Here is a 22,030-nt window from a genome sequence, read left to right as displayed (position 1 = left end):
GTAAGGGTACGCGATACGTGGGACAGTGGGAGGATTGTGGCTATGGTTTGCTATTAAATAAAGATGACATGGGGAACATGTGTGAGTTCGTGAAGGGATGGGCAAAGCAGGATTCGAAGTTGCTACAAATGGGGGATTCATGTCGTGCTTATGGTAAAAGCGAAGTAAGATGATATTCTATAAATATTTTACACTCGTTGTAAACTTGTACTTAAATAATTAAAAGTTACTCAAAAATAAATAAAAATTACCTCAGTTAGCGAAAAAAGTAAATTCATCTCAATTGATTAAAGATTACTCTAAAATTACTTATTGTAAAACACAATTATAAATTACATTAATTTAAACAGAGTGTACATAAAAAAAAAATGTGAAATTTACACTTTATCAACCTATTTTCATTTTTATCGTTTAACACTTGTATTTATATATGCATTAAGCTATTTTATTTATGTTGAGTATTATCAATATTTTATTTATTTTACTAACTAGATACATTTAACATAATTATATTTTTAAAAACTTATTTGGTGTAACATATGTTGGGTAACCAAATATCCAACTTGTTCTGGGTCCAAACAAATCGAGAATTGAAATTGCTACTAAATATAACCGATTCCTTAATTTATAACCTGAAATAAGAACCACCGAGTCTAATTCCAATTTCGAACCCACCGATTCCGTTTCCAACTCTGGAATAACCTACCATAATAATTCTTCAAGACCTCAACCCATAATCCTCAACACTTGATTTTACCGCTTATTCTCTCTCTCCAAAATTCAAATTTGAAAAAAAAAAACAACCAGTTACATTTCAAATCCATACATTCATTCATTCAGACAAACTCCTCCCAAATCCGATAATCATCCATACAAAAGCGCCCAGAAAAAACTTCCGACGCCATTTTCTTCATCTTCTTCTTCTTCTTCTTCTTCTTCATCTTCAACAATGGCGTCTGAAAATCGGCAACCGCCATCTCCATCTCCAAACATTCCTTCATTCCCTTCTTCTTCACTCTTCAAAGACATTTCCAATTTCAAAACCCCAAAACCCAAAACCTCTTCTTCTAGAATCTTCCAATCTTCCACTCCCAGATTCTTCACTGCTTCCAAACAAATGCAAACCCCTTCATCTTCTCTCTCCTCCTCCACCGCCCGCCGCCGTCGCCGGCCGTCTTCACCGGCGGTGAGTAAACTCCGTCAGTTCGAGCTTGAGGTGGCGCAGTCGTCCCGGAAGGAGGAAGTTAAGAAGGAGAGATCGATGAAGTCTTTAGCCAAGTCGCTCACTGCTTGGCTTAATTTTTTGTTTGAAAACCCTAGGTCTTGCGGTTGCGATGACGGCGGCGCCGGCGCCGGGGATGGAGGCGACGCCTCCGGTGGTGGTGGTGGACGGAGTGGAGGGAAGAGAGAGAATGTGTTTGGTGGTGGTGTTGGCGGTGGTTGGAGGTTGCCGAAGAGGCAGAGGGAGGAAGGGGGTGGTTTCATGGAGGAGGATCGCCGGGAGGTTTTGAGTTCGAAGAAGAGGTTCGGGTTTTTGTGGAAGTCGTTACGAGAGGTTTGTAGTTTCGACGACTTGGAGGTGAGGATGAGGGAGTATTTGAGTTTGGAGGGGTGTATGGAGGTTTTCACTGCAATGTCTCAAGTTGCTAAGGTGTGCTTCTTATGTCTTAATGTCTTATTAATGTTTATGTGTCACATTTATTTTTAGTCTTATTGATATTTCTCGATTATTGTTCGATATTAACACAGTATGTTTTAGTGTATGACTGTATGGATTGGGTTTAGGAATAAAACACGCGACTTAGTTTTGTTAGACTGGCCACGACTAGTGTAACATGTATATTGTATCATATTGCAAGTTCGGGATTGATTAGAGCACTTATGTGAGTATTTTTAGATATTAGGATTAGCATATGCTCCAAGTCTCCAACTTTTGATTGAAGGTTAATTGTCTAGCTTGCATTGTAAATTTGCAATTGCTTAGCATTAGCATATGCTCCAAACCTCTAAGTCTCCAACTGGAAAGATGTAGCTTTATATGACAACATAGTTCTGTTAATGTAGAATTGAAATGTAAGAACACAAATGGAATTTTATATCAATAGTATTCCTAGAATGAATTAGACCCATTTATTTAAGTACGTGGACAATTTTATATTATGGATTGTAGTAATTAGTAAACATTAATCTACATGAATAATTCTTCCTAATGCAAGGAATATGGACTTAATGAAGCCTTTTGTCCAAGAAAAGTAGAAATACAGAAAGCCTGCAATCTTTATAAAATTTTGTCGAATTCATGCTCTTGAATGAAAATATATAGAACAAATGGAAATGTGAACAATAGCTCCTGCATTCTGATTTCTGAAACATGGGTGAGAAAATAATCGTCAATTTAGATGGATTGGTGCTGTATGCTATTTAGTGAATAGTTCTAAACTTCTGATTAGGTAAAAAAAATCATTGCAGTAATGATTACTGAGGATACTTCACAATTTCAGTATGGGAGTGAAAATCGTTACTTTTTGTCTAGTCTAATATCCAATAAGGTCTTAACTTGTCCTTGTTTGAGAATTTTTTCTCACTTTCATATGCTGTCTTGTTTCTCAGAATATTGATGAAGGCAGGCTTAAAATGAAGGCACATTGTCCCTTAGTCACTGATGTTGGAATGAGAGAAAAGGCTATCAAAGTTCTTATGAGCTACAATCCAGTTTGGCTTCAGATTGGATTGTACATTATCTTTGGTGGTGACTCTTTGTTGCCTAAGGAAGATTCTAATAGGGAAGACGATATTGCATTTCTTAAGATGGTGATTGAAAAACAGTTGTTCTCACACGCGGGTCTGGCAAAAACTTATGCGTATAATAAGTTGGTTGATGGCATGTACAGGCCGGGTTACTTTGAAACTTTAGGCAATGTCATACTAAAGAGATTTTTGATGCTTGTTCTTATACTTGATAGAGGTAAATGCCAGAGTAGCTTGCCTATCAAGTATGGTATTGATGGGCTAGATGGAGGTTCTCCCCTGTTGTTTAATGTGAAGTCTAACATCAAATCAAGTCGACAATTGATAAACGGTAAGAGTATTAGTTATGGCTGTTTTCTTACCCGAGTTAGTGAGCCTGACATCATTCCTAAGTTGACTTTTCCTGTTTGATGGCAATAATCAGATTTCTTATCATCTGAAGTCATGCATGGAGAGGGTAATCTACTTGCACATCTAGTGATTGTGGGGTACAAAGTATCATACCAACAGGTAAGTACTAAGCAGCTTTTCCTACTGTTATGATTTCCCAGTATCCTAGTAGTAATTACTATCATTATGGCTGTAAAAGTACCTTGTATCAACCCTTAGAACTAAGTTAACACTGCTTAAAAGCATGGAGCCATGGAGATAACGGAAGAAGAAATAGTATAGAGAAAGAAGCATGTGGGTGTGAGTCCCAACTTGAGAGAAAAAGTGGTGAGATAAACTTAAAGCTGATATGTTAACTTAGGTCTCAGATGGAGGGAGTATAATTCTTAAGTTAGTGGTTTAGCATGCACTTAGGATTCTATAGTATCTATAAGTAGTGTGCTTTATTATCTTTTTAAACAACATCAATGCAGTATATCAAGTAAATGTTTAAGATGAAAGATAATTGTCTATGTGCAGAATCCTCTCATTGAGTATGACTTCAGAATCACAGATCTATTTCAAGATATTCAGGATGGTGTGAGGCTATGTCGAGCTATTCAGCTCTTACAACATGACTCCTCTATTCTACTGGTTAGACTTTCTTAAAACATAACAACCTACATTGTAGCCTTTCTGGGTATTATGTTAACTTTCTAATCTATTATTGACATGCTGTATATTGAGCAGAAAGTGGTGCTTCCATCAGATACTAATAAGAAGAAATTGGCAAATTGTCGCACTGCGCTTGAATATCTCAAGCAGGCAGGTGTTTCCCTACTCGATGATGATGGTACAATGATAGTTGGAGAGGATGTTGCTAATGGAGACAAGGAACTTGTGCTTTCCTTGTTGTGGAATGTATTTGTTCATCTGCAGGTCTGTGATATCTGTGGGTCACATGCCTTAAGGAGGAATGGTTTATAAGTTGACATGATGTTTTGCATGTTCAATTAAATAATTCTAAAAGTAAAATTATAAACTAAAACATGATAATATGTAGTCATTTGCTTTCTTGACAAGGTAGCATTCAGCATTTGCCCTGCCTTTTGTCTTCCTTGCAGCTACCTCGACTTGTAACTAAGAAGATTTTGTCAGAGGAAATTCCTAAAATCAGTAAAGCTCATACTGTATGTATCCTAATTTTATTACTTAATATTCAGTTTCCTGAACAATAGCCATGTTTGTGACTAGGATTTTGCCATCCATTTTACAGGAACTCATGGATGTAGATACAAGTAATCATTTAGATATGCTCCTACACTGGATGAAGGTAGGGGCTACTTAACCTTTGTGCATCCAAAGGCATAGTTAGTTTCTAAATTGGAGATCAATTAGTGACTCGAGTCAATTCTATGTGATGTTTCCCTTTGTCATATTTGCTACAACATCTTTCATGTCAAAACAGATGGATTTTTTTAGTTAAGTTCTAAGTGAGTATTAGGAAATTAGGATGATATTTGTTTTGGAATTTATGCTCTGATGTCAAGTTAAAAATTGTAGAAAGATGCTAAGAAGTATTGAATGTTGGCACAGAAGGTGGGTGATTTTGTCTCTATTGTTCTATGACTTTTATCACCATTACTTGCCCTCAAGTCATGGTTGTGTACTTTGTGTGTCATCTCTTCAGGAACTGATACCCTTGTTCACGTTTTTTTTTTTTAAAAAAATATTTTTTTGAGAAGTTTGTTGTGATGTGTTTTTTTGATAACCAAGCTGGAATATGTACTTATGTTGTCGCAGGCAATCTGTGGAAACTATGATGTCAAGATGGAAAATCTGTCTTCATTGGTTGATGGGAAAGCTATGTGGTGCCTGCTGGACTTCTATTTCCGGAAGGAACTTCATTGTTCTTGTTCAATTAAGGTATGCTTTTCTTTTTCTATGGTTGGTTATATGATATTTCACTTTTTCTGCTTTCTTTTGGTCATTAATCTCACACTATACTTTCTTACAGGACCTCAATGATACAAATGAAGGATCAATTGTGTCTATGCGGGATACTTCAGATGCAGTACACAACTTTGTCTTATCTCAGAAGTTGACAACATTGTTGGGAAATTTTCCTGAGGTGAATGCTTTACTTCAGCTAAAATGTGGCCATTTATGATTTGAAAGAAGACATTTCATTTCATTTTTTGAAAGTTGACAAAGGTTTTAGTTATATTTATGAAGGCAGTGACTCAAGACCATGAAAGAAAAACAATTTTTAGAATTAGAAATTTAGAACATAACACAATTCCTGCAATCTACTCTAAAATTTAACACCTTACAGTTGCCTAATGCAACTAATCTTATTTCTTAAGTGAAACACAGTTAGGTGGTATCACACATTGCATAACATTTCTACCTGCATATACATTGCATTATTTCACTTAATTTTTGTTTATTCGATTATATTATTGACTGTTTTTATCACTTCAGCTTTGAATAGATTCTCCATATTCTCATTCCAGGTCTTGCAAATATGTGACATACTTGAGTACAATGGCGCCTGTAATGACAGGAGTGTGATCATATTATTGGTCTTCTTGTCCTCCCAATTGCTTGTCAAGAAAAGTAAGGTAATGTCAGTGCTTCAAAAATTCTGTCTTCTAAGTCATGATATGAGACTTATGTTGAAAACGACTCTCAACAGGATAAACTAAACTTCCACAAGCTCATGGGATGCCAATGCCAAAATCCAGAGAGGAAAAGGTGGTCCATGAGTTCCGAAACTACATGGCATAAGGAAAGGGAACGGTCTGCTGGAGGTTGTTTCATTTGATTAATGACTTTTTATGTAGTTTGTAAGCTGCTGTTAACACACTGTATACTATGCATGAAGTTGTTGATTTTGGAACCTTTGACAGTGTCACTTTTGCTTCTCTAAGATTCTGGGATTCTATGCAGCAATTGAAAAGATGATCAATCTTCTCTGATTTCATTCTCTTCACCTAACTGTTTGAATTAAAATTTAGATGGTGGAATGAAGTTTAAAGCAGTCCAGGCCTGGTGGCAAGAAATGGACAAAAGAAATAGTGATGGCGTTAATCAATCAGATGCTCTTGCTATGCTGCCCCCCTCTGCTGAAAATTGCAGCTTTGAAATTTGGAAAGGTGATAATTAACAATCATGTGCTTTCCATTTTCTAACTTGTTATCTTATCTTCTGCTAATACTTTTACTCTTTCAGCCAATGTATTAATGATTTCTTTTGAGTTTGCTTCTTTTGGGCTTTAAAGTATTGTGAACTCTACATGGAAAAACCTGGTTTAATTACTGAAGTTCTGCGATGTAAGCCTACTAGTCATGTCTTAAAGTTTGTTTCTGTTGACCTATTGCAGTGAATGCTGCTGAAATTATACAGAGCCATGTCAGGAGAGTGGTTGAACGCAAGAAATATTTGAAGATGAAGCAATCAGCACTGAACATTCAGCATGCTTGGAAGCAATTCCTTGTCAGTGAGTACTGGCAGACTCGGTTTTCAGCTGCTACTATGATTCAGAGGCATGTACGTGGCTGGATACTCAGAAGAAGATTTCTGAGGCAAAAGCAAGCAGCTCTTCAGATTCAAAGTGTTCTTCGCTCCATGAGATATTTGAAGGCTTTTCATGAATATAGTATAGCAACCAAATCCGCTATCATAGTTCAATCCCATGTTCGGGGGTTTATTGCTCGTAGAGACGCTTGTAGACATAGGAACTGCATTCTTCTGGTGCAAGTAAGTTTGAGTAGACAATTATTTAAAAGAAAATTTTGCAGGCCCTTCCTTCCATTGATAGTTCTCCATTTACTATTTTTCAATCAGATGTTGCTAACAATTGATGCAACCTTTTTCATGCTTGTGCTATCTGTTTGGTGTGATTATGAAGCTTCTTCTCATCACCTTGCCATGACTGTTGGGCAATGTTAATACCTGTTGTCAATAGTAACCATTTTTTGTATTTGTAATTGCAGAGTTATTGCCGTTGTTGGTTGGCTAGGACAAGCTTTCTTCGTAAAAAAGAAGCAGCATTAAGAATACAAAATGCCTTTAGGGTTAAGATGTGCCGGTATGCATTTCATCGCAATAGGAATGCTGCAACTGAAATCCAACGCCTTATCAGGGGAAAGATTTCACGAAATAGACTCCTAGGTTTCTGAAACATTCACTCTTTAATAAGCTTCGTGTCCTTTACTTAATCTTCACAATTTTCCTCTGACAATTGAGACAACTTTGATGTTGAACATTTGTATAAAAATTGGCTTATGCAGGTTCTTCCTCCCTTCGTGTAGCTGCTTCTGGTAACACTACTCTTACTTCAAGCTACAGGTCATACAGCACCGAGTTAAGTATAGTTTTAGATGCAATTGTGAAGCTGCAAAGGTGGTGGAAAAGCGTTTTAGAATACAAATTGAGAAAAGAAGCCGCAGTCATTATTCAGTATTATATTCGTGGATTTCTCTGTCGTCAAAAAGCAATTAAAGAGAGACATCATGCCATTACTATTCAAGTAAGATTGAATCCTTAACTAAAATGTTCACTAGAATTTTTTTCTCAATGAAATATTTTAATGTTTGGACTATCAACTTCCAATTTAGTTTCCTGTAACTCTCAGTTTGGAGTTTAAACGCTAGCTGGAATATGATCTTATGTTTTCCCATGTGTTGTTGTGTCGGTTGTGGCTAACTGAGGATGGTGTAATGTACTAATGTGTAACCAATGAATACAAAGAAGTATTTACTGCTAACAATATTTTTTTGGAATGAAAATTAGCTTTGCTGTACCAATTTTCTTGATGAGTAGTTTGTATTGTGTAGGCACATTGGAAGGGTTACCTTGCAAGGAAACATGCAAAAGAGCAACTTGTTGATCTGCGCTTGAGAATACAGCAGTCTGCTGCCACTGTAGAAGATAGAATGCGAATTATGAATAGACTGATAGCAGCACTAAAGGAGCTAAAAGGCATGAAAATTGTTAGCGGCATTCTTCATAATTGTGCAACTCTGAGTGAGTTTCTTACACTCACCACCCCCTCCTCCTCAGATGAATTAGCTTTAGTTATGTTCGGTAACAAAATATAATGTGTTTCCTACATATGCTCACAGATATGGCAACTACACATTCGCAGAAATGTTGTGAGCGGCTTGTAGAAGAAGGGGCAATTGAAATCTTGCTGTATCAAATAACTGCAGTCACCCGAAGCATACCAGATCAGGAAGTTATGAAACACTGCTTATCTACTCTCCGAAACCTTTCAAGACATGCACATTTAGCTGATGTGCTTGTTGCCCATCAAGGATCCATTGAAACCATCCTTCGAGAGTTTCTAAGGTTGGTATATCATGTCATTTACAGCTTAGAATTCCTTTTCTTCCTGGTTTTTTTTGGGGGGTTCTTAAGCTGTCTACTAAGTTGGCAAATCTGAATCTGGTTCAGGAACAAGGAAGAGGGCTATTTCATTGCTTGTGAGCTATTGAAGAACTTGTGTACGCGCCCAACAAGTGTTGAAGCAACACGTGGTTTGTCTTCCATGTTGAAGCGACTCCAAGCCCTTGTGGATGATCTTACCAGAAAAGCGAACCATGAGAAGAGGTTGATTTTGTTTGTTCCTTATAATCAATTTTAAAGATAACAAGCCAACCAATTTCTAATCTGCCTTGGATCTGTTTTCGAGTTAATACTAAGAATATGGTATTGCATATGCAGGAAGCCTCGAGCTGCGGCTGCACAAGACACCACAGAGCGAAGATTGAGAGAGGCCACTGAACTGCTGAATTTGATTACATGTGGGCTGCACAGTTCATGGCCTTAAACTAGTAATCATAGAAATCAAGTGCAACTGTAGAATTTGTTGTTGGACAACTCTAATTTTTTTTTTTTTTTTTTCTTAAATAGTTTTCTTGGAGGTTCTATTCAACTGCACTATTTGTGCATATATTAGAAATTTGTTGAATATTAGTACAATTAACAAAAGTTGTAGTGTTCATATTTCAGGAAATCTGCATTCATATGCTGATATACTATGTATATATTTCGGTATTTCCTTACCTTTGTTAATTGTATTCATAACTTGATCTATTATTGACACTCTTGTCAGCCATATTTCCTTATCTTAGTATTCGGATTCAGTTGAATCATTAGTATCAACAGCAATAATCTCTACCGCTCTTTGATTTGATAAATGGTAGTTTCATAAGCCGATAATTTTATTTTTGTTAATGCGAAATTCATACACATTTAGCATAATCTCTTCCCTGTAATGCAGCAAGGAGAGGGAACAATACAGAGAAATAAACAATAATCAGCTTTAACTTAATTTATTCTTTTTCTTTTTGACAGCAAACTTAATTAATTCTTTGATTAGAACTAGTGGGAGTTTCTTAAGCTGCAACTTGATTGGCAATTTGGGTGATTAACAGTTGTTTAGCGTGCTCAACCACGCAAGTGGAGCTTTTTTTGGATGATCGCGAATGATTAGTGGTGTACAAGTACAAGTTGATAGAGAGCTTGACTAAGACATGTACTAGGCCATGGCGGCTCACGTTGGCCGCCTACAAGGAATCTGTTGAACAAGATTCTGCCCCCTATAATAATCAATAGCAAACCATTCCACAGTAAAATCACTATCTTGCACGTCTTCACTATCTGTTTATAAGTAGCATGTTAGTTACATTATACTTGAGCATATGGATGCTAAACCCGTATGTAACGCAGTAACATTTCTGTCTCGACGTCCTTTAGAGTTTAGATACACAAGTGTATAATAGAGTTTATAAGCGAAATTTACCCTCAAGAGAAAAGTCTGATTCCAAAATGAGAGATCCGGTACATATTTGCTGTCAAAAACAAAACTTGGTGAAAATGATACTCTAGTTTGCATTTGGCAATAAAAAAAATTGTTCCACATTAAAAAAAAAAAAAAAAAAAAAAAAAAGTTCAAAATAAATAAGATTCCAAGTGGGAACTCTAATCAACTGAAGTGTGGACCACTTGATCAATAACAGATTCCCAATATCAGAAGTTGTTGAAAGTTGGATTAGATTTTGTCTTCCCCATTCATTTTCAGAGGGCCCAATTTAAATTAATACAGCTGAATTTCAGCCTTGTCTTAAGATAAATTTATCCAAAAAAAGAAAAAAAAGTTATGTAACACAGTATTATTACTTATTAGTATTATTGTTGTTGTGACTTGTGAGATCCAAGTAAATACTCGGGATTTTATTTTATTAAGAAATGACTTGTTATATTACGACTAAAGAACTCGGGGTAGTTTTTTAACATCCCCAAGAATAAAACGGTATTACAGTTCTCCCTACCTTTGTGATGGTTTTGACACATTCAAAAGTCATGAAATTTCGTAGAACAATTGCCTAAACTCAACATATCGAAACAATTACATATCAAAAATATCAAATGCCAAATGCTACATAAAAAAATAACTTTAGGCAGCCCTTGCAGTAATGTCTAGTCTATTAACTAAAACAGCAGGATCAATGAAAAAACCTCTTCTAGGCACAGTTACTGTAAGAACACCATCCTCATACCCAGCTGATATTCCATCAAGATCAATTCTTCCTGGAAGCCGGAACTTCTTCATGAATCTCCTCGGAGGATCGACGGTATTATCACCGGCCTCGGTTCGAATTATTAGGTACTTCAAGTCCTCTAGTTCCACCTTAATGTCTTCTTTCCTCACCCCTGTCATATCCAAATCACCAACAGAGAATTACGAAGTATATATAACATAATAACCAGAACTTTTTGGGATCACTGTTAGTTTTCAGTTTTTAGAAGTAAAACAAGTTGTATGTATGATTATATCATATATTGAATTTAAAAATAGCCATACTTATTTTAACTAACTAAAACTATTATTTCTTCTGATTTCACTTTAAGGTAGGTTAAGTGTATAAAGATAAACTTCACAAGCTATAAAAAGGACTAGGGGATTGGTGACTGATGGAAAAGTTTGGCGAGCTTCAGATGTACACAATCTTATGTAATACACAAAATATTTCGCTATATGATAAAGAGGGAGAAAGAATGTATAGTTAAGGACTTAAGGTACCTGGAAGATCAGCAGAGAAGACATGAGAATCAGGAGTTTCTCTCCAGTGTACATAGTTTTCAGGCTTATGGAAGTATGGTAAGAACATGTATGGATTGTATAGAATGTCCCAAGAATAAGGATGAAATGGGGAGATCTCCATTCTTTTTTATTTAATTTGTTTTGGTTTTTTTGAGGTTGAAGGTATGCAAATGCAGAGACTAACAGTAGGGTTCTGTTAAGGAAGGGAGGCACAAGGATTTGGGAGAGTGTCCTTTTTTATAGGCCAAATTGGGAGGTGGATGTGGTATCAACATCAAAGCTTACAAGTTGAAGATTTGGTAAATTTAGTTCTTTAATTTTTACTTTTTCTGTCCAAAATTAATTGTTTTTGTCATAATTTCACTAAAATCACTCTTTTATACAAGTTGTCTTCTTTTAGGATAACTATTTCAGATACATACTGTACATGACACAGAATATTTGAGTCCACAACCAGAAGTCTACAAGGAGTAATGTTTAATTACTATCTCCGTTAAATGTTATGTGCAATTTTGAGGTATTATTTATGAGATATAAAATATTCTAAAGTTGCGCACAACATTTAACGAAGGTAGTAAAAAAAATAATAAAATAAATTCAATGCCCCTATAAGGAAAGATATTTTTGGGAGGTGAGGATCAGAAAGATTGGTGGCTGATACAAAATGACAGTTTTGCCCCTAGATTTTTATCCCAAATATAATATCTACAGAATTAAAAAAAGAGGTACCATGTGCTAGCTATATTGGAAATACTGAAATAGTAAAGTTTAAGTAAAGTTCAGTATCCTGATACCTTGGTTTCATGTGTCCTGTGTCCATTTGCTTTTGGGTAAGGCCTGCTGCTGTCAATTATGCAGTACAAGTATTTTATGTGACATAAAGTATAAGGAAATTCAGGCAGAAAACTTCAGAAATTGAATCACTAAAACTCAAGCAGCAAGCTTCAGTAACATGTATTGCAGAGAAACACATATAGTTAAAGGCTTAAAGCAGTTTATATATAATGGATCATGGAAAGGGCCGATTACAATAGGTCATGTGTGATCGTTTTTGTGCGGTTAAGTTGGAAAAGGATTAAGGAAAATATGTGACTATAATTTAGTGTCACGAGTCACGACTATGTTACTTTGACTCTTCTATTTATCTTAATTAAGTCTCTGACTTGACACTAATACTAACTTGAGACATCGATCACCCTGAAAGTTCAATAAAGATCCAACTTTTTTGTAGAAAAAAATCAAGATATAAGGAAAGCAAAGAGAGATCTCCAAACACTAATGTTCAGTATCAGCAGTTCCTTACTTCCTGACTTCAAAAAACTGGTCAATGGCACGCTTGGCATTTGATATGAATGTATTCCAGAGACATTATTTCATAGCAATTCTTCAATAGGTTTGTATTATTGTCACAAGTTTGACAGCCAGAACTCAATCAACTAAAACTATCATCTATCAGATCACCACAATAGGAAATGCTAAGAATATTAGCAGCAAGTTAAATGACCAACTAAAACTTATCAGAAAAAGAAAGTGGTCTCCATGAAGATTTATCAACGCGATGAAGCCCTGTGATGAAAATTGGTTTTTCTACATGAAAATAATTAGAATATCTAATGTTTCATTCCACCAAATGGAGTAGTACAGTAGTCATGCATACGATACAATAACAATGTATTCAAATTCAATCATGTTCCACTAATCAGACAGTAGTTTATTGAGAGGTACCTTAAAGCTTATATCTTTATCATGGATTTTCCATCATACTAAAAATGACAATCCAATTACACACAATATTTAGTCATTGTCGTCAACCCAAGCAGACAAAGCAGTTACTGTAACATGGCACATTTGCTGAAGGTCTTCTAGAGAACGGAAAGGAAGAGGAATGACAGGATGAGTGATAAGCGGGGCAGCTGAACGAAGAACATGCTTAACAATTGTGCAAGAAAATTCAGACTGGTTGGTAAAAAATGCAGTTACGCCCATGGATTTGAATCATTTGATCAACTCAAGAGCTCCACCCCACCTTTGCTCTCTAATTAACAGTTCAATGCAACAATGACATGAGGAAAAAGCAAGAAGGGAATAAAAGTATTCTCATGGGAAGCTCCTCTTCTCTTTATTTTATGGCTTTGTACAGGCCACACATGCCCTTATGAGACTCCTTCCAATGCTGCTTCTGGCAATCAGGGAAACAATAAACTATCGCACAAAGACCTACTGCAAGAAAAAGACTAATCAGTGCGAAATTCTCACACATTGCACATCGCCAAAGTATCTTCTAGTATGCTTTTTATGTCAGAAAATGGTCTTCGCTGGTTGGTTCTGTATACTCGGTGGTGGTTGAGTTGGCTGACGAAAAGGATTTTTCCTCATAAGCCTGACCAGGTGGATGTGAAACTGTCACTGCTACAATATCGTTGCCCTTGGCCATCCCTGCAGGCCATTGAACATCCACCGTCTCAATAAATGGCTCAAAACGCATAAATTGAGACCATTTGGTTGTGGCTTGCACATCTTCTTGTAGCAAAGGGTGAACCAAAGTCATACCTCTCATAGAAGCATACACAAATCTAAGCTCCTCAAACATTGGAATCCTATATCTAAGCTCACCATCAGAATTGCAACACACAACATCAAAAACAGGAAAGTACTCGGTTCCTTCAAGAGCCAAAGACTTTATCATTTTCTTGTGACAAGGAAACATTAAGGACTCTTTCTCAAAGGTCACTCTCATAATCTCAGTATTCGGGGCAGGAACGGTTTCTCTTAGCTTCGTTGCCTCCTGAGCATCATTCTCAGATCGATATAAATAAAACGCTAGATCCCCACCATCCCCCCCAATGAATTGGACACAGGGAAATGGCTGCACTCTGCCAGGCCACTCAGAGTTTTTGCCAACCCTAACACCAAAGAAATGCCCGGGCCGTAATCGCCTCCATGGATCAGTCCTATATAGAGCTGCACCAGCTCTATAGAGTGACTTGATGAAAGAAGCAGTTACACCCTCCACTTTCATCAAGCAAGTACTAGATGCAGGACCAAGTCCTGGCCCAGATCCAAATTGCTCATGGAACCTACCAACCAAGTTCTTCAAATGCACATCCATATGAAATTCAAATCCTACTAACTTCCACCAAAAATCACTGAAAAATAAAAATAAAAAAATCAACAAAACAATGACCTCAGAATAATGCAGCTTATCATCCAAATCAAAATCAACAATATCAATTCAAATTCCAAGAACAATGAAAACCCCAGAAATCTAATGGCAGAATTACACTTTCCAGGTTCCAAATCCAAAATCCCTTCTTTTAATAATTAAACAAGTGAAATTCATTCTCAAAATAATTACAAATTAACGAATACCCAAAAAACCAATTTCATAAATGTTGCAACCCAGATGCCATGCCAAAGTTTACTCCTTTTTTAGTGAAGCAGTAGAGTGATGAATAATATACTTATAATAAACTAGTACTCAAACAAATTAAATAGAACAACAATGATTGAAATGGCTATAAGATAAGCAATTACATTGAATGGAAGAGTGTGAAGATTAGTACTGTACCAGATTTCAGTTGAAGAAGAACAAAGCCTTGCAATTTTGTTGATGAAAAATCCTATGAACTACAAAAATATGGGTGTTTTTTACCTCTCCGAATTGAGAAAAAGGAGGGGAAAAAAATCTACCACATTGACAGTGTCAAAATAGAGCTGTTAAATAGGTCACTGCTGTAATATTGACCAAATTAAGTTGTAGTCGATAAGATATTCATAGGTCAATAAGATATCCATAGGTCAATTATCTTGAGGTAGTCTTAAACCTTGGTTCTATAAGTATTTTCTAATGATGGTATATTGGTATGAAAGATTACGGGAGTGTTAGGCAATTGGCTTTTTGTCTAGCTTTTGGATTTCTAATTTGGTCAATCAGCCAAAAAAATATATGTTTGGTAGTTCGCTTTTAACCTAGCTTTTCCGCCAAAAGCCAAAAGCTAATAGGAGTAGTTTTTTCTATTGGCTTGTTGGCCCACTTTATCACTAATAAACAACCAGCAACCATTAATAATTTAACCAAACACTTTTGTAAATAGTCGGTTAAAAGTCAATTCATACCGCTAATACTTCCAGGCTTCAAGTTAGTCAAACAAGCCAACAACCAATTGTCGATTGCAAAACAACCCAAACCTGTTTAGGAATAAGTAGGGGGGAAAAAAACCTTTTTCCACTAATAAAAATAAGTTGATTCAAGTGGAAAAAAAAAATCATCTAAAGTAAGTAGAAAGCAAAATCTTATATTATTGTAAGAGATATATATAGGTCAATGTTCATTTTCTATATAGATAACCAAAAATTAAACTCTGGCTAATTATTAGAGGAATGGCGGAGTAAGTATTATTACATCCTGTTTTTGATGGTCAAAATAAAGCAAAGATTTTTCATATTAAAGCAAAGATTTTTCATGGTCAAAATAAAGGTTTTCGACTTTTCGTAACAAAATTCACGAAATTTGGCCAAAACGAAGGTTTTAATGGCCAAATTCGACCATGAAAACTCTAGATCTAGAGTTTCATGGTCGAATTTGACCATTTTAAACCAAATCCGAGATGAAATTTAAGGGTCATTTTTGGTTTAAAAGGTATGTTTTCTTGTTTTTAATATTTTTTTTTGAATTTTTAATAAACCCATTAATATGATTTGATTTCTGGTAAGTTTTGTACTTGAATTGTTTTGGTAAATTTCATTAGTTTTGGTAAAAAATCCGGTGGTGATGGTTTCGGTTTGGTGTGGGTGGGGGTGGGTTGTCAGTTCGTTGTGGCTTTGGTTTGGTTTGATTTTGTTTGGTTCGGTTTTGATTGGTGTGGTTTGGTTCGGTTCGTTTTTTTTGCAAAATTTGATGTCTATGATACTTGATAGGAAAATTCGGTGCGGTTTGTTTTTTTTTATGAAAATCGAAATTTAGGTGGTTTGGTTTGGTTCGGTTTCAGAGCCAAAGTGGTGCGGTGTGATTTGCAAAATCAAGAAACCGAAATAGGGTGGTTCTGTTTCGGTTTGGGCAAAAAACCAAACCGAAAACTGAACTTTCACCCCTACCCTTGTATACTACAAAAGTCTTCATTTTCTAACTTAAATTTTACCCTTGAAAACAATTATAGGTTATAATGTATCAAATTAGAGCATGTCCACATTTACTGAACTGAACTGTTGGAGCTGAATTGGACTGATTGGAACTGAAGTGAACTGAATATTTTATGTAAGAGGAAAATTAAAAGCTGAACTGAACTGATTGGAGTTGAACTGAACTGAAATTAAGTAAATGTGAACAGACTCTTAGTTATATTAGCTTTCAAATTATATATCCATTAAAAATTGCACATACATACAATATAACTTATTATAAATTAAAAATTACTCGTAAAAGAAATTAAATTACCCTCAATTTAATCATATTATTACAATTAAAATATTAAATTAACGCTCGTCTTATACAAAACTTATTATAATTCCTCAAATAAAAAGCTTATTATGATTTTTTTTGATAAAATATTATAATTTTTTTTTAGTAATAATAATAATTGTACTCTAATAATGTCCTTTCCATGTTTCAATTATATATATATATATATATATATAGTATATATTTTTTTTTATTTGGAAAAACACTTTTATTACCAAAAGTGGTTAAGATTCAGACAGCCATTGATTATTAAAGCCCGAAATCTTAGCCCAAATAAGTAAACGAAAGAGAGGCCCATAACTTCAATATAAAACAATTGGCGCTCGTCATACTCAAAAATATCTCTCTCACCTTCTTCTTCCTCTTCCTCCCATTTTCTCTCTCCTAGGGTTTTTCTCTCTCCTCTTTCAACGTCAATTCGAAAATGATGCAACCAGGACAACAAGGCATGGTAGCTCCACCACCATCAATGGCGGCTTCGCAACCTTCCATGGATCAGAACTACCATCAGCAGCAACAGCAGCAGCAGATTCAGCTTTTGCAGCAGCAGCAACAGCAATACCAGCAGCAATGGATGGCGCAGCAAGCTCCGCAACAGCAACAGCAGGCTTCGCAACAGCCACCGCAGCAGCAGCAGTATCAGCAACAGCCTGCTGCTACCGCTGAGGACGTTCGTACGCTTTGGATTGGAGATCTGCAGTATTGGATGGATGAGAATTATATTCGTAATTGTTTCGCTCATACCGGCGAGGTATATAGAATCTCATTTGAAATTTTATTGATTTTCATCGATAAATTTCTCGTGATTTTTGTTGTGAATTTGCTGTTTTATCTTAGGTATTCTATTGAATTAAGGTTATGGTAATCTATGATCTGTTTATAAAGCTTATTTAATTAAGGTTATGGAAATATATGATCTGTTTAATTTATTGATTTTAGTATAAGGTTGTAAATTTGTTATTGTCTTTGGCTTGTCGAAGGTTTTCTGTTTGATTGAAGTTGTGAGAATGTATGATCTGTTCATGTTGTGATGATTGAAGTTGTGTCGGATTAGCATTGTCGTGTGTTTGACTATATGTTGTCCGGAGGTTTTGGATGTTTACCATTGACTACCTGACTGGTCCTTGAAGATTGATGGAGAGGGTACTAATGAAAAATCTTACTTGGGATTTTTTTTTGTGGCGGAGGTTAAGGAGATTATATTATTGTAAACTAGTGGAGGACTCGAGGGAGACCTTGATTTTTGATTCATATTTTCTCTAATATTGAAGGTACTGTGTTATTTAGGGAGGTTGTCTTTTATTTGTGGATCTTGTTAATATTCTGTTTTACTGATGTTATTTAACAAGTCGACATTTAATAAGGTGGCTTTGATTGCCGTAGTTTGTAATTACTGAAAGTATAAGGAGTTGATTTGGTGGATTATGTAAGAGAGGGTTCTTACAGTGTGAACTCAGTTTTATTTTTAGGGAGGCAAATCAGATTGGTATGACTGAACACATAATATGTTAATTTCATGTGTCAAAATGTCTGCTTCCATGTTGCAGCTAATTTTTTCAGAAGCTTAGGTGCGTTTACTTTATTCACCACTAATATTACCTAATCTTGCAGCTTTCCAATGTCAAAATCATTCGTAATAAGCAAACCATGCAGTCAGAGTGCTATGGATTTCTTGAGTTCACCACTCATGCTGCTGCTGAGAGAATTCTACAGACATACAATAATACCCTGATGCCAAACGTTGAGCAAAACTACAGATTGAATTGGGCTTTCTATGGATCTGGTGAGAAACGGGGAGAGGATGCATCTGATTATACAATTTTTGTGGGTGACTTAGCTACAGATGTTACTGATTACACATTACAAGAGACTTTTAGAGTTCGCTACCCCTCAGTTAAAGGTGCTAAGGTGGTGATGGATAGGCTTACTGGTAGGGCAAAGGGCTATGGATTTGTTCGTTTCAGTGATGAAAGTGAGCAACTACGTGCCATGTCAGAGATGAATGGAATGATGTGTTCAGGTCGTGCAATGCGTATTGGAGCTGCTGCTAACAAGAAAAATGTTGGTGGAACAGGTATTTACTAACATTTGGCAGTGTGTATTGTTATATAGTTGTCATAGTTAATTAATTCTGCATGCATGAACATGTTGAATTTTGTATTGATTCCTGCTTTTGTTGTTTATATTAGTCAGAATATAAAGTTGGTAAGGTTGAAAGAATGGTGATTGCTTATGCTCTATGTTGGTTTACAATTAAAGTTTTATTTGGGTCTCCTACATTCAGTTGTTCTCTTGAAGATGCGCAGAAATTCAGTTCCAGTGCTTTCCTTTCAGATTTGGGAATTATTAATTCTAAATTGAAAATCTTATAGAACTCCCATTGTCTCAAAGCAGGGTGTCAAGAGGTTCTACCATTTAGGGGCCTGGGACTGAATTCAGCCGAAATGGTTACCCCCTTAATACGTTGCCTTGTGTAGGTCAGTAATGTCATAAATTTTCCATTTACAGCAGTTTCCAGTGCTAAAAGTTATTCTTCCATTCAGTTTAGTATATTATCCATTTTACAGCTATCAGTTAAGTTCAATTTCATTACAATTTAGGATGTCAGTTTTTGGCTATTCTTTCGCTTTAGTTTAATACGTTGCCTTGTATAGGTCTGTAATGTCATAAATTTTCCATTCATTCTTCCTTTCAGTTTTGTATATTATCCTTTTTACAGCTATCAATTCAGTTCAATTTCATTACAATTTAGGATGCCAAAATTTGGCATTTCTTTCGCATTAGCTTTTTCTTAATGCTCCTTTGCCCTCCTTTATAGATTTTCTTTTTCTTCTTCTGTTGTCAAGAGGTGACCTGTTTGTGTTGCTTATTTTTTTTTATTTTTTATTTTTTAAAAAAGATCTACACGAGTCTGTGGTCTAATATAGTTATGTACCTCTTATAAACAGTGAGTAACATCGTATGGATTATTTTGGTTCTTAGGTTATTATGATCTCCTGAGTGAGCTTAACTACCCGTTTATTTCATAACATTTTGAGATTCATTTCAGTGCCCTAAATAAAATATTCAAAGTATGTATTAGTTGGTCATAAATAATGTATAATGCCCGTATGTCTGTTCTGTTCAGTGGTTAGGGATTGTTTGAAATTTGTTTGCTAAATGTTTTCTGTGATCACTATATTTGTGAATTGAGGTGGTGTGACTTTACCTTTTGGTGATGATAAATTATCCATATGGGTTTTAGGTTATTTGCTCTCTTTTTGTTGAAATATTTGATAGATTTGTGCTCTTTCAGATCTTTTAGTTGATGAGCATATTAATTTTAATATTTTACTTGTTTGCTGAGGGAGCTAGGTTTTTAGCTCTTTCTATTTGGTTGTGCTGATATTTTGCATGAGTTTCTTTTGTTTTTGTGTGATAATGTTCTGTTTTGCCTGTTCTTGAAAGAATTTACTTTGGGGGTTTTACCGAGTATTATAAAGCCTACTAACTTTTCATTTTCTGTCCCCTTGTATTTTGTAATCTTTGCTTTTGCACTCTTTTTAAAGACTGTAAGAGTAGAGAGAAAATTATATGACAAAGAATCAATATGTAAACACAAAACCTTCCCAATAGACAGTATGTTTATTAATGGAGACTAAAAAAATGTTGTCTTATAATGACAATGAAGTATGCTAATATCATGTCATTGCTTTGCACTTTTATGATCTGACTTTGTAGTCTAATAAATTGTTTTTATTTTTTTAATCTTTTTCTTCAGTCAGGAATATTAGCACTGTTGTCTTTCTGAGTTACATGATGGTCATTATTTTTAGTTGGTCGAAATAAGTTTTGTAAGGTCCTTGTTGCTTTATCCTTGTCCTCTTTCTTAATCGCAGCTTCATACCAGAACTCTCAGGGAACTCAAAATGACAGTGATCCAAGTAACACTACTGTGGGTACTTTTCCCTTAAGAGTTTCATCTAAGTTGTACTTGATAATATCTTGACGTGATTTTGTATTTTTATTTTTTTTTTCAGATTTTTGTCGGCAATCTGGATTCTAATGTTTCTGATGAAATTTTGAGACAAACATTCAGTCCCTATGGGGAATTGGTCCATGTAAAAATACCTATGGGCAAGCAATGTGGATTTGTTCAATTTACTAACAGGTTTGCATGGACTTGTACCTTTTTAGTTGCATGTGATTCTTGCAGGTCTGCATATGTGATTTGGAAGTTAATATATTGTCTTATTAATTCTGCAGAAGTAGTGCTGAGGAGGCATTGAAAGCATTGAATGGAGTACAATTAGGTGGACGTAGTGTTAGACTCTCTTGGGGACGTAGTCCTTCAAACAGACCGGTATGTTTTCATTTCTTTTTGGGTGCTCAGTATAGTATATCTTTGTCGTAGTCCTGAGCTAAGTGGTTGAATGTATGCAGTCGCAACCTGATCAGAGCCAGTGGAATAATTCTGCTTATTATGGATATCCACAAGGATACGACTCCTATGGATATGTGTCTGCGCCTCAAGATCCTAACATGTACTATGGTGGTTATCCCGGATATGGCGGTTACCCAATGCCTCAGCAGGCACAGATGCCATTGCAACAGCAACAGGTTAGTTGATGTTTATATTATTGTCAGTCAATGTTAGCATATCTTCTTTGTATAGGTTTATGGGTTTCTATGGAACAAGTTTGATAATTTTGGATGAATCACCTATGAAGCATTTTAAGTGTATCCAAAATGTTGGCTGTTCATGTTGTGCAGTTGCAATGTTAAAGTCTTAGTTCTTGTTTCTTATGCTCAGTTTTCTGGCTCCTTAAAAAGTTCTCGGAAACTTTCCTGTTTAAAATCTTATTACGTTTGTTGATTGTGCAGTGATCCAGCTATGCTAAGCGCCTAAGCGGGATAAGTTGATAGCCAGGGAGGGTATATTTCACCTGAGGCTGCTCTTCTGGAGCTATGGTCCTCTCTGAAATGTCTGAATGTAGTATACTCTGTGATTCTGCTAGTCAAATTTTCTTTTCTTTTTTTTGGATTTTGCTCAATGCTGCTTGTATGTAGCTTGCTTTTGGTCCGGCTCGCGTAATGTTCTTGAGATTTGTCATACATGGATATGGCTTGTGAGTTTTGATCATGTCATGTGTTAATTTTTAAATTAGATCTATTTTTGATTCTAAATTTATCTGTGCTGCCTTTGAATCTCTCTTTTTTTTTTTTTGGAAATAGCTAGGACCTAACAAAAGAGAATTTGTTGCCATTAAAAATTGATTTAAGTTTTAGCTAAGATTTTTTTTTGTACTACTAGAGATGTATTAAACGGTTACGTGTGCCTGTGGGAAGTAGGGCACATGTTT

General features: G+C 35.6%; 4 protein-coding genes across 6 annotated transcripts; 2 read left to right on the top strand and 2 right to left on the bottom strand.

Annotated features, from left to right (window-relative positions):
• The first annotated feature begins 813 nt into the window (after positions 1–813).
• Positions 814–8,986, top strand: LOC110731354 (abnormal spindle-like microcephaly-associated protein homolog). Its single transcript, XM_021911206.1, has 19 exons — positions 814–1,651; positions 2,611–3,079; positions 3,173–3,258; positions 3,658–3,771; positions 3,868–4,056; positions 4,242–4,307; positions 4,394–4,450; positions 4,921–5,043; positions 5,135–5,248; positions 5,634–5,741; positions 5,816–5,930; positions 6,138–6,275; positions 6,503–6,879; positions 7,116–7,293; positions 7,413–7,651; positions 7,959–8,148; positions 8,247–8,472; positions 8,578–8,733; positions 8,848–8,986. The coding sequence occupies exons 1-19, from the start codon at positions 950–952 to the stop codon at positions 8,951–8,953; spliced, it is 3,753 nt and encodes a 1,250-aa protein (XP_021766898.1). The 5' UTR covers positions 814–949; the 3' UTR covers positions 8,954–8,986.
• Positions 8,987–9,307: 321 nt separating this feature from the next.
• On the bottom strand, positions 9,308–11,463 carry LOC110731356 (15.4 kDa class V heat shock protein-like). 2 transcript variants are annotated; one of them, XM_021911209.1, is made up of 4 exons: positions 11,210–11,463; positions 10,645–10,839; positions 9,929–9,977; positions 9,308–9,786 (listed from the first exon to the last, which is right to left on the bottom strand). In XM_021911209.1, exons 1-3 carry the CDS (start codon positions 11,349–11,351, stop codon positions 9,931–9,933), a joined length of 384 nt encoding a protein of 127 aa, XP_021766901.1. In that variant the 5' UTR covers positions 11,352–11,463; the 3' UTR covers positions 9,308–9,786; positions 9,929–9,930. The 2 variants fall into 2 exon arrangements, with proteins under 2 accessions (XP_021766901.1, XP_021766900.1); XM_021911208.1 differs by having other exon boundaries at positions 10,686–10,839.
• A 141-nt stretch (positions 11,464–11,604) lies between these two features.
• On the bottom strand, positions 11,605–14,920 carry LOC110731355. 2 transcript variants are annotated; one of them, XR_002513285.1, is made up of 2 exons: positions 12,956–14,651; positions 11,605–12,073 (listed from the first exon to the last, which is right to left on the bottom strand). XR_002513285.1 is itself a non-coding variant. In XM_021911207.1 (2 exons), the coding sequence occupies exon 2, from the start codon at positions 14,337–14,339 to the stop codon at positions 13,524–13,526; it is 816 nt and encodes a 271-aa protein (XP_021766899.1). In that variant the 5' UTR covers positions 14,340–14,376; positions 14,799–14,920; the 3' UTR covers positions 12,829–13,523. The 2 variants fall into 2 exon arrangements, 1 of the variants encoding a protein (XP_021766899.1); XM_021911207.1 differs by lacking the exon at positions 11,605–12,073 and adding an exon at positions 14,799–14,920 and having other exon boundaries at positions 12,829–14,376.
• Positions 14,921–17,020: 2,100 nt separating this feature from the next.
• LOC110731352 (polyadenylate-binding protein RBP45-like) lies at positions 17,021–21,880 on the top strand. The gene is made up of 7 exons (XM_021911203.1): positions 17,021–17,439; positions 18,300–18,762; positions 20,567–20,622; positions 20,708–20,838; positions 20,934–21,030; positions 21,111–21,287; positions 21,552–21,880. The coding sequence occupies exons 1-7, from the start codon at positions 17,113–17,115 to the stop codon at positions 21,552–21,554; spliced, it is 1,254 nt and encodes a 417-aa protein (XP_021766895.1). The 5' UTR covers positions 17,021–17,112; the 3' UTR covers positions 21,555–21,880.
• Positions 21,881–22,030: the final 150 nt, after the last annotated feature.

This window comes from Chenopodium quinoa, unplaced genomic scaffold (assembly GCF_001683475.1).
Source record: "Chenopodium quinoa cultivar QQ74 unplaced genomic scaffold, ASM168347v1, whole genome shotgun sequence".
NCBI lineage: Eukaryota > Viridiplantae > Streptophyta > Magnoliopsida > Caryophyllales > Amaranthaceae > Chenopodium > Chenopodium quinoa.
The sequence above is the reverse complement of the archived record's forward strand: the minus strand, read 5'-3'. Positions and strand labels throughout refer to the sequence as shown.

Bases quoted from the DNA above. Each gene is read 5' to 3' on its own strand.
- LOC110731354 (XM_021911206.1), top strand. From the start codon at position 950: ATGGCGTCTGAAAATCGGCAACCGCCATCTCCATCTCCAAACATTCCT. The intron at 5,249-5,633 runs GTGAATGCTTTA...TTCTCATTCCAG, and splicing joins TGTTGGGAAATTTTCCTGAG to GTCTTGCAAATATGTGACAT. The intron at 8,149-8,246 runs GTGAGTTTCTTA...ATATGCTCACAG, and splicing joins TCATAATTGTGCAACTCTGA to ATATGGCAACTACACATTCG.
- LOC110731356 (XM_021911208.1), bottom strand. From the start codon at position 11,351: ATGGAGATCTCCCCATTTCATCCTTATTCTTGGGACATTCTATACAAT. The intron at 10,840-11,209 runs GTACCTTAAGTC...TGGATATGACAG, and splicing joins CTTCTCTGCTGATCTTCCAG to GGGTGAGGAAAGAAGACATT. The intron at 9,978-10,685 runs GTATGAGGATGG...TGTTTTTGACAG, and splicing joins CTTGATGGAATATCAGCTGG to CAAATATGTACCGGATCTCT.
- LOC110731355 (XM_021911207.1), bottom strand. From the start codon at position 14,339: ATGGATGTGCATTTGAAGAACTTGGTTGGTAGGTTCCATGAGCAATTT.
- LOC110731352 (XM_021911203.1), top strand. From the start codon at position 17,113: ATGATGCAACCAGGACAACAAGGCATGGTAGCTCCACCACCATCAATG. The intron at 18,763-20,566 runs GTATTTACTAAC...TCTTAATCGCAG, and splicing joins GAAAAATGTTGGTGGAACAG to CTTCATACCAGAACTCTCAG. The intron at 21,031-21,110 runs GTATGTTTTCAT...GAATGTATGCAG, and splicing joins GTAGTCCTTCAAACAGACCG to TCGCAACCTGATCAGAGCCA.